The sequence below is a fragment of the Mchenga conophoros genome, linkage group LG10 (genome assembly GCF_057382185.1).
Source record: "Mchenga conophoros isolate Kocher_MC1m ecotype Shallow Benthic linkage group LG10, M_conophoros_male_GT1.1, whole genome shotgun sequence".
Lineage (NCBI taxonomy): Eukaryota > Metazoa > Chordata > Actinopteri > Cichliformes > Cichlidae > Mchenga > Mchenga conophoros.
Window position 1 is genome coordinate 21,249,890 of NC_140535.1, and position 13,391 is coordinate 21,263,280.

The 13,391-nt window shown below is 40.7% G+C and overlaps 1 protein-coding gene across 1 annotated transcript; it reads left to right on the forward strand.

Moving 5' to 3' along the window:
- The first annotated feature begins 770 nt into the window (after window positions 1-770).
- ovca2 (OVCA2 serine hydrolase domain containing) lies at window positions 771-3,883 on the forward strand. The gene is made up of 2 exons (XM_085287967.1): window positions 771-1,164; window positions 3,118-3,883. Exons 1-2 carry the CDS (start codon window positions 1,011-1,013, stop codon window positions 3,639-3,641), a joined length of 678 nt encoding a protein of 225 aa, XP_085144093.1. The 5' UTR covers window positions 771-1,010; the 3' UTR covers window positions 3,642-3,883.
- Window positions 3,884-13,391: the final 9,508 nt, after the last annotated feature.

Below are 13,391 nucleotides of genomic sequence, written 5' to 3' on the forward strand. Positions count from 1 at the left end.
ATGAAAGCATTAGTCACTACAGTCACTGTAATAATGTAATATATTCAGTCTATACAAAGCATTTTAGACTCTAACATAATATATTTAATATTGACGTAGTAAGATATGATTACCATCATTAGATCAACAAAATTATATGATAATGAAACACTCGTTTGAACTGGAAAATACTTCCAGGTGATGCTTTTTCCTCTCTGTCCTACCTGCTTTTTGCAGGTGCTTATGCACTTCAGGCCTTGTTTTCAGGTGCATTAGTTTAGAGAATTTTGAAAAAAAACATGACCACTCTTCATCACTTATTATCCCTTTAACAGCACGATCTTCTATCTTCATACAGATGCTCTAAAAAGTGGCAAATACTACCTAGTTATGCATGAACAGTATTCTTTTTTTCAGAATCTTCAGTACAAATTCTCATAGGAATTTCCATATGCAGTTTTTTCCTAGGTTAGCTCTTCTTTTTGTTATTTCAGTTATCTATAGCATTCACCCCATGATTGTATTTTCAAAAACCTTTAGATGGTACCATACCACCTCTGAAAAGTTATGAAAATAACTAATGTGACGATATAACATAAAGTTGTGGATAATATATATGTAGTTTGTGACAGAGTAAGTGTGTTTTTGCTAAACTTTCAACTTAAAAAGCTATTTGTTTGTTTGTTTATGTATTATCATTATTTGTTTGTTTATTATTTCTTAGAAAAATCCCATTGGTTACTATGAAGAGTCATATTTTGAAAAGACTAAACGGAAGTAATAATCATTCCTTCCTGCTCTGACTACGCTCGTGAATACTGTAGCTATTTATTACATTTGATTGATTTCAACAACTGATTAACTGTTTTCTCCTGGCTGTGTATTTCAGCAGACGAGTTACAGTGGTTAAGCTATAAGATCGTGGCGTATTATTGTCATATATTTATCAGCCACGTCAATATCCTCAGACCCCGTAAGTGAAACTAACTTCTCGGGCTAGCTTTAGCCAAGTTAGCTCGGCTGACTTGTCCATGGCACCTCTCCGGGTCTTGTGTATCCATGGATACCGTCAGAACGCCACCTCGTTCCGTGAGAAGACTGGGGCTCTGCGGAAGCTGCTGAAAAAACACGTAGAGCTGGTTTACGTGAGTGCACCCCTCAGTGTGCAGCAAGCTAACACGGAAGGTGGGTCACCAACACCTGTTGCTGAGCCTATAGCTAACTGTGTGTTAATAGAACTTAATAATTATTAAGGAATAGTTGTTATTACCCAGTTAAAGTAAATTGTGTAAATATTTGGGCTATCTCTCATTCAAGTTTTTCTACGAAAATGAGATATTGGGTGCAGTGATTTATTGAAACGTGCAAGTGTGCAAGGAGACATGGAAAAACAGAATATGAGGCAAAAGCAGAGTTTGTTCAGTTCTAACATGCTTTAAACTCAATGTTTGCTATGGCCATATTTGGTGTGGTTAAAATTCTACTGAGTTTTAACAAGACAGCTAAAATATAGCCCGAAACAATGACACAGCCTCCACCATGTTTTAGAGATGGCTAAAGACACACATTGTTGCACCTCTCTCTTGACCACCTCTTTATATACTGATGTCTAATTGAACCAAAAGTTTGGATTCATCACTCTATATGACCTGTTGCCATTCATTTTCAGTCCAGTTCTTGTGTGATTTGCCATACCTCAGTCGTTTCTCCCTGTTTCCCTTTCTAAGAACTCCTGAAAACATTTCTAATAAGGCTACAGTAACCAATAATTCAGTTCAACTCAGGTTTATTTATATAGTGCCAAATCACAACAACAGTCACTTCAAGGTGCTAGAGGGAAGATTGATCAACTGAAGAGTTTCTGTTGGATCTTTTAGGTACTGTTTACTGCTGTAGATATTTTTTTATTAAGTCCTGGTGCTTCTTTTGTTCTCCACTTGTCTAGTTTCCTCTAAATTTTTAAGGACGCAGTGCACATCATGATAACTTTTAGATTAGATGGCACTTCAGAAATCACCTTGTCGGTGAAAAAATACAATTTCTATTTCTGTCAAACATTGTTGTCTTTGGCATTTTTCAAAAATTCACCTAAAGAAATTGTGTTTTCTTCTGACAAAGTGCCTAAAGATACAATTTAAAATTGTTTTCATATGTGTCGATATAACACTGGTTCATCTCTTGAGTTAGGTGCCTGTTTTTATTCTTGAATGATTCATAAGAACTGGAGAACTATTGCTCAAGACCGCTTTAAAAATGACAAGAATGTGTGGCTTCTTGAGAGCAAAACAAAGAAATAAGGGGTGACTCACAGTACAGAATATTATATCAGTATGTATTTTATGAGTAATTGACACGGGTATGTATATTCTTTCAGGCAATAATTCAAATACTTAACATTATAGTATTGGTTTTAAATTAAATGCTGGTTTAGATATGTGTTAATGATTTATTTATATTAGTTTGTTATTTTTCAGATACAACCATATTGTTGTGTTTTGTCATCCATATTCAGGATGCTCACTTTTGCATAACAGGAAATTTAGGGCTGGGCCGTTTAGTAATATGTTGCAGCAAGACCTTCAGAAAGCCTGGAGAACTATTACTTGAGACCACTTAAAAATATACAAGTCTGGCTGCTTGGAAGTAAAATATAAAGAAATGAGAGGTGGCTTGAGACTTTCACACAGGATTTTACGATAGGTGCATATATAACTGATCTATATCTGATCAGAGTTTTTTACCTGTTCTATGCTCTCATTTTAAATTCCACAGGTCAAATTCCACTGTTGACCAGGTCATCTGTGGAATTTGGCTGAAAACTCAGGACAGGTTGTCTGAAAACTAATTTTTATGTTTCTTTAAACTGAACATACCTTCCTGGTTTTATGTAATCTAATATATGTGCCAGATATCACTGTTAGTCGCTGTTTTGTTGTCTGCTGTCAGCCTGTTGCATTGGCCCGAGTTATTATGTCACATCAATTTAGTGCTCGCTAAATGTTCAAAGATGTTTTGAAGAAGAACTGAGAGACTATAAAAGTAGAAACAAATACCCACAAAAATATCAGCATCTGCATCAACCCCAAATCTCTGTTGCCTTCCTTTGAAAGTAGCCACTTTCCTCTTCTGTCCTTTCAGAAGTTGCAGATAAACAGAATGATTCAGCTCCTGAGTCTGGAGGTGATGAGGACCCCAGGGGTTGGTGGTTTTCTGACATCAAGGCTCGGAGTTTCAACGCTCAGCAGCAGTGTGAAGAAAGCCTGGGGCTTGACGAGAGCGTGACAGCTGTGAGAGAAGCTGTGAAGGACCAGGGTCCATTTGATGGCATCCTGGGCTTCAGCCAGGGGGCTGCTTTCGTCGCCATGCTGTGCTCAATTCAGGAGCAAAAACTGGAGCCGACGTTCAACTTTCGCTTTGCCATCATCGTCGCCGGTTTCCGCAGCGCATGTACGCAACACCAGAAGTTTTACAACTCTCCCATCCAGGTGCCCTCCCTGCATGTGTTTGGACTGGAGGACAGAGTGATCCCTGATAAGATGAGCAGGGAGCTCCTCCCCTCCTTCCAAGACCCTCAGGTCCTCATTCATCCTGGTGGTCATTTTGTTCCTGCCGCATCTGCTCACAGGCAGACGTACCAGGACTTCCTCAAGAGGTTCCAGTGAGATTCACAGCCACAGGAAGTCTATGTGAAGATTAACAGAAGTCGACTCAAACTCTAAAATGTGGCTGGTTGATTTTTTTTTAATGTTCAGAAACATCTTGTGAGAAAATAATTGATTCCAGATGCACACTGTTTATTTAAACTACTCTGCTCTGTGTTTCGCTTTGTGAGCTAAGCAACAGCCTTATTGTAACCCTCAGTGAAAATTTATTGCCTTAATAAAGATGAAATTATGTCTTTGTATATGTTTGAGATGCGCTTTAATTCACCAGCATTGAAAAAGCTAAATCTGATTAGCAGCATGGCTTTGTGCCAGTAAAGTGTTATTATATTTGTCTTTTTAGCTGAAGTATTGTAGTTTCCGGTCACTCCTTAAAGTCGGTACAATTTTATGTAGTTATTCTTTATTAAACCAGGGACATCTGACTCTCCAATTCCTTATGAAAGTGTCCTAGCCAGGATGCACAGGAGTTCAGTGAGCAATGTTTACTTGATAATACACAGTATGCATACAGAAATACATAAATGCAAACCAAAATGATAAACTTCAAAGCTAGATAAACATAAAACAAATGTACAGTCTCATGCAGCAACCTCCTTGTCATTTAAAATGACTTTGAATTTATTTACAAAGCACTCTAAAGATTATTTAGAGTGACAGATGTAGGTGAGATGGGGGGCGCAAAAACACAAGTAGCCGAGTCTATCCCTGGTGTTATTATACTGTTGGACACTATTCTACAAATTCTGCTGTCAGCAGGTATGTTCCACACTGAGGTGATATGAGATGTGCTATTATTATTATATTAAAAAGGACGTTTACCCTCTTTCAATTCTACAGTTTTCATATCAAGGTGTCATCTAAAGTTACACATTATTTATTTAATAAGACTGGTCAAAATGCAAAACCAGTGGGTGAAAAACAAACACCCCATTTTTCAGGAGTTTGTAGGACCCCCTTTATCAGGAATAATTTGAAATAAGAGTTTTCTGAATGACTGTCTCACATCATTGTGGAGGAATTTTGGCCCACCCTTCTTTACAGTGTTGCTTCAGTTCAATGAGGTTTGCTGGCATCAATTTATGCACAGCTCTCATGGTCCCTGCACAGCATCTCAATCAGGTTGAGAGCTGGACTTTAACTGGGACACTGCATCACCTTGATTTTTTTTTCCCCAGTCATTCTGAAATTGGCTGCTGTTCTTGAGATCAATGTCCTGTTGCATGACCCATTTTCAGACGAGCTGTCAGACAGACAGCCTCACATTTAACTCTAGAAAACTTTGGTATTCAGAGGAGATCATGCTCGACTCAATGAGCGCAAGGTGCCCAGGTCCTGTGGCTGTAAAACAAACCCAAGTCACCATCCCTTCATCACTGTGCTGACAGTTGGTATGAAGTGTTTGTGCTGAAATGCTGTGTTTGTTTTCCACCAAACTGCATTATAGCCAAACATTCAGTTTTGTCTTGTCTGTCCACAGGACATTGTTCCAGAAGTCTTGTGGTTTGTGCAATTTGCAAACATTAGCTGTGCTACCATGTTCTTTTTAGAAAGATGAGGCTCTCTCCCAAACAGGCCTTACTTGTTCAGTCTTTCTCTAACTTTGCAGTCATGAACTTTAATATTTAACATGCTAACTGGGGCCTGTCAAGTCTGAGATGTATCTCCTGGGGTGACCTTGGGGTAAATTTGCTGGGACGTTCACTCATGGGAAGTTTAGAGACTCTTGAATGTTTTCCACTTGTGAATAATGTTCCTCACTGTATAAATGATGAACTTCAAATTGTTTGGAAATGGCCTCATAGCCCTTCCCAGAGTGATGAGCAGAAACAGTTGCTTCTCTAAGACCCTTTGCTGACGTATTTCCTCTTTGGCATTGTGGCAACACTCACCTGATTGTGGCAACACACACCTGATTGCTCCAGACCTGCAAACTGCCAAAACATCTGCTTGTATAGTGGTGCTCAGTTAATACATTTAAACAGCATTCCTTGGCTGTAACTTACCCCCTTAATTCCTATAGAAGCAGGTTTGATGCACATGACTATATGTAAGCTGCAGGTATAGAATTTGATGAAAGTTACCAAACCCTCAGATGTCAGTCCTCTGCAGATGCTGCAATCAGCAGGGATATTCCACACACTGAGGTGACACAAAAATCACTTTGATGATCACTAAGGCCTTTATGTTAACATTTAATGGGCTATATTAAGAGCATATAAAGGGAAGTAAGGAACGTTATAAATTTCACACTATACACTAATGTCGATATACTTTTTTTTTTACGCCTGTAAATTCAAGAATAACTTCTACAACAATTTTTCCTCTTCTACAACTATTTTAAAACCAACACTACACCAAAAGAGGGCTGACATTTTTAGGATCTGGGTACACTCCGCCATGATTCTGGAAAGTTATGACATGAATTTTATATCAGCGTGACAGAAGAAACCTCAGTTTAATATGTTTGGGAAATATTTTGCATAAGAGCTTTGCACAAATTCTTCCCTTTTGTGTTGCATCGAGGCGGCTGTGTCACAATGAAAGCTCCCTCTTACAAAAAGACCTTTGTGCTAAGAAAGGTCCACGGTGAACTGGACAATGCTTTACTCCCACTTTTAATTAACGCTATACATCTGTGAAGGAATTAACAAGAAATCATCCGGAGAGGATGTAGCTCAGTGATCGGTTTAGTTGTTTCAGATTTTCCGGGGTGCATGAAGGTGTCGTGCAGACAGGTTTATGCGCACAGGGAAATGTGTAGGACAAGGACATATTGTTCTTTTATAGCAGAAGCATGTGCATGTCAGCCTGTGCTCGTTCAATTGTTTCCAGATGTGCGCTCTCTCCTCTCTACCTCTCTTGCTCTCTCTCGCCCCCTTCCTTTCCCTTTTCTTTCATCTCCCACCAGACTCTTCCTCGCTTCGAAACCTCGTCAACATCCTCCTCCCGTACACATCCTGTATGTCATCGGCATTGGGTGCACCATACCCTATCGCCGTGTCTGTTACATTTATGACATGGACAAAAATAGTTTTGTTTGTCTGGATGTCTCGGAAATCTCCTCTCGGCCCAAAACACCAGGCAACCGTGGGCTCATGTAAGTGCTGAATTGCCTCATTGAGATTAAATTCCACTTTAAAACTGCTTAACTTATCTTTAGCCTCGGCTTCTTCTCATAAAGAAAAGCCCCACTCTGACTCTCTTAATCAATCAGCCTTGTGTTTACAACAAACCACCTCCATCAAGCATCTGATGATCTCTTACAGCCTCTCACACGACTCCTTTCACCACTGTAGTCCTCATATTCATTCTCCCGTGCTCCCCTGTGGCCCCTGTGTCCCTCCAAGACCTCACAGCACACACACACACACACACACATGGTTTTGATAACAAGTAGAGATGAACGGAGAGAGTGAGTGAGCAAAGGAAACAGTAAAAGAAAAACACAGAGGGTCACTCTTGCCAGTAAGTTTTACAACAGAGCCGTGACTCTTGTCTCAGGAATCCATTCCCCCTGTTGCACAACAACCCTTGAATGAGAGACAGAGACGCACGAGGGTGGAGCCATCCACACTCTCTGCCTCCTCATCTCCCTCTCTTACTCGGCCCCACTCTGGCCACTGCGGTTAAAAAGGGAGAGTGAGGGTGCATTCAAGGCTTTTTGTTTTTTGAGGGGGGGGTTGCCACAACTTAAGTATCACTTTTTCCCTCGGCGGAGGCTGGGGGAATGGAGCAGGGGGCACAGGGGTGTGTCATAGCACAGATGGGGCTCTATTTTGATTATGGAGCGTTTGTTGTTATGGGAGACAGAAGAAGGGGCGGGACAGCAGTGGCCCCTATATAAGACTTGTACTTAAACTCCAATGAGCCTGGTCATCCCATGGCCCATGCTCATCCAGAGACTGACAAAGTTGACCAACTCTGCCTTGTTATTACAGCCTCCACCGCTGACAGCTCTGCGTGGAATAACCTGTGATTACTAGACACTCAGCTGAGGACTTGAGATTTTATTATTTGGCTTACAACTTTTGGATTTACATCTTTTTTCCCCTTCTTTTGGCAGCCATTCACCATCTGTTTTGTTTTCATCATCTTTATAATCTCAGTTGCTCTGATCCCAACAATGAGAAGATGCTGAAACAGAGGGATTTGTGAAGAGTTTGGATTTTTAACTTTTTCACTCCTCTGCGAAAATCAAATCTGATGTTGAATTATTATAAATATAGTTCTTATAAATATATGCATGTCTGCATGCGTTTACATGTGTGTTTGCACAGTTACATTGGTATGTTGGTGCAGAACGGGGTGATATAACACTGGATGTGTTCCAAAGATATGGCATGTGTCCATTTTCTTGTTTGTTGTGAACAAGAAATAGAAGAAAACTTCCAGCTTTCTTGAATGCAACTAAATATTTATATTTTAAATGTGAGTTCTATAAGACTCATACTCCATACTATGATTTACTCATGAAAGTGGATCCTTTTGCGGTTTTCTCATTCATGGGAATGTTTATTTGAGATCATATTGTACAGGAGAAAAGTGAAAGGTGATACCTTTGTAGGAAAATGAAAGCATGAAACATGCAAATCTTAAAAGATCTAGTATACATATAAAACATACACGCTTACTATACTTTATTTCAATATAGGGACCCTTGTGATGTGAGAAGTGGTGTGCTTGATGCCTGTCACGTGTGCTGACATATTAAAGAGGGAACAGAGGGAGTATATTTAGAGCTGTCAGTTGAATTGCTATTTAAAGAACAGAAAGCTGCCACTCAGTTGTCGTCCGTTAACGACATGAAAGCGCACAGTGACAAAATCTGCGTCGTGTGATTCCGAGGCCCAAACAATGCACAGCGGGTGTTTATGTCTGGGAGTGCACGTGCATGTTCATAAGTGTGTGATTTGGTCATTTGTTATTCCTTGGTTTCACACTGCATACTTCTGGTTTTCCCTTACTTTGTGGTTTTCTTGTTTGTGTGGATGAAAGTGTACTTTCGCTGGGGCCAGCGGCTGCTTGGTTGCCTGTCTGCTTCCAGTCATGCGCCCAGAACTGTGACCACTTTACTGCACATTATTATTATTTCTTTGAATAATGGCTGGATGATCCCCGCACCTTGAAAAACAGTTAGTCCCAGGTGGGATCTCCTGTGACTGCTTAACCTGTTCAGTGTGAGCCTGTCTGGTTGACTCTGTAACTGTAATACCAGATGTAAATATGATCACAGGATGTGCTAATGTTCTTTTTTTTCCCTTTTTTTGGCAGAAGGAGGTACAGAGGTGAACTGAGGACACGGACGAGGCTTTCTTGAGTTAGGGCAGCGGTCGTTTGATGTATGATGTCATCTGCAGGCATTTGTCTGCTTGTCTGCTTTACTGTGCTGCTTTAGAGGCTGTGGCTGGGGCCTGGCGTGGACAGCTGTGGTTTGGCTGTCCTTATAGGTGCCTAACTGACACTACTGGGGTAAATATTAGTCATCATGGCCATGAGGCAGGACTGTGGTGGAGTCAGTTTAAGATAGACACACACAGAAGGAGAGCAAGAGGCATGTTTTCACTTCTTTCTTTTTTTTTTATAAGTCAACTCTGTTGCGCCGTTATGCACAGTTATGAAGAGGCGTGGAGCGTAAAAGTGGTCATCAAGACCAAGATGATATGTGCAGAGGAATAACAACAGCAAGAACAACAAAGTTTGATGATTGCATTAGACTGAAAGTGTAAAAGAAAACAGGGCCTAAGACTGTTAGTAGGAATAAGTGGGAATAGAAGTTTTTATCATTGGCTCGTACAAATAGGGGTGCATTGGTTAGCAGCATCACCTCACAGCAAGAAGGTTCAAACCTCCTGATTGGCCTACTGTCTCTGTGCAGACTAAAGCTTCGTTTTCTCCTCATGCCTATGATTTGCATATTAGAAGACCACACGTGAGTGGTACTCAATTCAGAATAAGTAGAATGACTTAGAGTAGACACATGCTGATCTGTTTTTGTAGAAATATGCTTGAAGAATAAACACTTGAACGCTGTCACTTGAAGACTGCGCCTTGTTGTTCTCCGTTGGTATACTTACATACCAGCAAGATGTCCTGCATTTATTTTTGTTTGTTTTCTTTTGTTTTATATTGGATTCATTTGCGGAATGTGCATGTGAGTGTGAGTGTCTCTCTGTTTTAGCCCTGATTCAGTAGCCTGTCCAAGATGTACTCCACCTCTTGCCCAGTGCCAACTTAGGATGTGCTATAGCTACAACCCCAACCAGTCACCCCCAAAGCAAGCTGTGGTATGTTCCCTTTTATGTAGTTTGACCTGCAGCGACTTCTCAGCCCTTAACAGTAAGAGTTTATGTGCTGTTCTTTAACTCTCAGCACATGGGCTTTTACGGTGCAGGGAGGTAGAGGATAAACAACTGATCTTTTTTTTCTTGTCCTTGTTCCCTTTCCTTCTATTTTCCTTTGGCAAATCAGTGAACGACAAATATTTGAAAAGATCAGGTTCCAGCTGGAGTGACGCAATGCAAAAATGTGATTCCTGTAGTGTTTTCTCTGCAAACTTCTTTGAAATGTCTTTAGTAATGACCCTTGTGTGCCTCATCGGCCTCCTTTTCAATAAAGAGCATTTTTAAATGAAAATAAGATTTCTTTTTAACTTGTGTTTATTTGATCTAATCTATAAAGGCTGATATGGTTTACATAGGATTTTTGCTCTGTGCGCTCCCTTGTATCCCGAATCACTCTGGTTTTTTTCTCTTTTTTTTAGAAACTTATCTTCATTGTCTAAGGGTTTGGGCAGCTGCAGTGCACAAATAACATGAGAAATATATCTTACTGTCATGGAGGAATCTGGAGGTTTATAAAAACATTAGTCTTGTTTTGATTATCTTCATCAGCATCCACTTTTTCGGTTACAAAGTAGGAAAAGCTAACACATCATCGCATTGAAAGGCAGATAATTTCGCAAGTATCCACACACCACTGGGATAAAGCTTTTATTTATATTTCATTTGCTGCAGAACTTTTGAGTCTGGGGGAAAAAATGTGTTAAGCAGATGACCTTGGCAAATTCAAGCCTCTAGAGGGCAGTATAACTCTAAACATTACCGAGTAATGTTTGAAGTAGAGTGGCCTAAGTTGGAGTGCAGTCTTTATAAGTGTGATGTGTTTGTTGTAAGCATACCAAACGTGTGTGTGTGCATGCGTGCGTGTGGGTTAGCCCACCTGTTAGGACCCAGTGTGTGTTTGTATGTGGCTGCAGGTTATAGCGCTGCCCACAGGGAATTCTTGGCTGTGCTGCTTTGAAGTGAAGCTGCTCTTGTCTGATAAACAGAGAGCAGAACAGGTGTTGGAGCTGGCTGACTCATCCGTTCAGCATGTGCTCTGTGCATTCATCACTGTACTCACTAATCAAAAGAAGCATCCTATGTGTAATGAAGTTAAAAAGGAAGGCAGCGTGTGTCTACACGTGTCGCAGCTTAACTTATCGTGAAGGTGTTGGGTGTAGCGAGCAAAACACATTATTAAATAAAGTCAAAACACCATAAGCAATGAATGACATGAGTCATTCCTCAGTATTCACAGACATGAATACATTAAACTGGCATCTTTTCACCTGAACAAATAAGTGACATCTCACCAACTGCACGAGACACCTTAACTGTGACGTTCACCATGAGCTGCAACTTCTCTCTTTCCTGATGACACCTGCCCCTAACGACCATGGCTGTAGACTGTTACCATGGTGCTGTTGCTAGAGTAACAATCTAAAGCCACGGTCGCCATGGAGACAGCAGGGTGGAGGAGGAACTGGAGTTGGCATGGTAACAGGAAACCTGCAAGGTCTCATTGGCTTGAGTGTGAATGCTACGTGCTTACATTGTGTAGGTCTCCCCCAATGCAAGCCCACACAGGTTTCCTCTCTGAGCGGGTAGGTGGCTGAGTGGGTGGGTGTTTTGTGTGTGGGGGGGGGGGGGGGCACAGAGGGGAATCTCTAGCAGAGTGAACTCCTGCCATCACAACAGCCATTTAAAAAAGAATGGGATAATATCTTTTTCTTTTTCACTGGGTGTTCATGTTGCCTTCACTGTGGTGTTTGATGCATTGCCAGGCTTCAGTAGCCATGACTGTAGACTGTTACTGTACTTTGATACTGTATAAGCAGTAAGCAGTCTAAAGCCAAGGTGCTGATGCTCTGGCAACAGGACAGGGAAGAGATGGTGAGAAGGACAAACAATCCCCTCATGGAAAAACCTGCATCAGCAAAAAGAGGAGAGGTGTGAGTGTAATTACAGCAGTAAAACTTGACACATTTCCCAAAAGGCCGATCATTGGTACAATCTTTGTTGACCTGGGGAATCCCAGTAGTCTAAATAGATGATACGGAAAGACTAGAACGAGTATGCAAAACGATTCATTTTTGCTGCTTTAACCATCTTAGTGGTCATTGCTGCTGTTTGGGCTTCAGGTTTCCCAATGTAGCACCATCTTTGCATACAACGCAACTGTTTAAACGTCAGGTGAGACGAAATTAGCTTTTGCTTCTGTGCAAAATTAACTGGGAAAATGTGAATTCTGAAACACCCATTACAACGTTCACAAGTGGAAGTCTGCAGTACTCTGGCTGATTTACTCCCTTAATTACTTAGGCATATAATTCTGCTGCGGGTGAGAAAGAACAAGTGAAGGGTTGTGGTGATACGTTTTTTTAAGAAAGCTGCTGTAATTCGCGTTTACACTTCAACACCAGTATAGTTTCTATACATGTTTCATTCACTTATATAAGGTTTAAACAGTTTCTACAAACATCCTAGTTACAAAAAAGATCACCTAACCCAAGAGGCAATCAGTTAATCTCCTAAGCCAATAAATCCCTAGAGCAAAACAAAAAAAGTCAAATTTTGTTTAAAATGAGTCATCCAGTTCATCCTTTTATTTAAACACATTCAACACTGTATAAACATTTATTAAAAAAAAAAAAAAAAAACCTGAGAAGGGTCGGTATTATTCATCCTCCACCCACTGTTTTCCTGTCTCTGACCTAGTTATTGTTTGTACCTATGAAAGTGCAAGTGAGAGAGCAGAGAGGGAGGGAGGCAGAGCGACACCAGACATTAGGGATGTCTAATAAACTGGTGTTCACATAATAAGCTGTCTCAGAGGAGCTCTGGACATATTTAGGAGTCTCCTCCAGCAGTGTAGGCGACACCGAGACTTGAACCACTATTGGGATCATACTGTAAATGCCCTTGGCTTCTTTAACCATCCCTAGATAGGTTTTTACTGCAGACTGAAAGATTTAGCATATTAACAAGCGAGCAATTAATCACAGAAGACTAAAAAAAAAAAAAACCTCCTTTCTCACCCTCAACATCTTTAAGCTGCTGTGCTTTCGACCTGGAAAATGAAGATGTACCTGATTAGAAGTGATGATTATGAGACTTAGCTGGTGAGTCACTGCCCAATCACATGGGACGTTTCAGAGTTATGCAATCATAGCACTGTATACTGAGGAGGGCTAACACAAGACTACTGTGTAACACTTCCTTATCAGCTCATAATAATGACACATCAAAAACCTTTTTTTAAATGAGTTTTTCCCCATAAGCAAACTATCTCTGCATCAGCTTCCTTTATATCTCCATCTTTCTATCCCCCCCACCACCACTACTACTTCTTTTTTCAGCACTACGACGCTGGGACAGCGACACAGCCGCGTCGTGGCTCGGTGCTGTTCGCGGTGCTGAACAGGAC

What these genes read in the sequence shown, in the direction of transcription:
- ovca2 (XM_085287967.1), top strand. Translation starts at nt 1,011, where the DNA reads ATGGCACCTCTCCGGGTCTTGTGTATCCATGGATACCGTCAGAACGCC. An exon ending in GCAGCAAGCTAACACGGAAG is followed by an intron (nt 1,165 to 3,117) that starts GTGGGTCACCAA and finishes CTGTCCTTTCAG; the next exon opens with AAGTTGCAGATAAACAGAAT.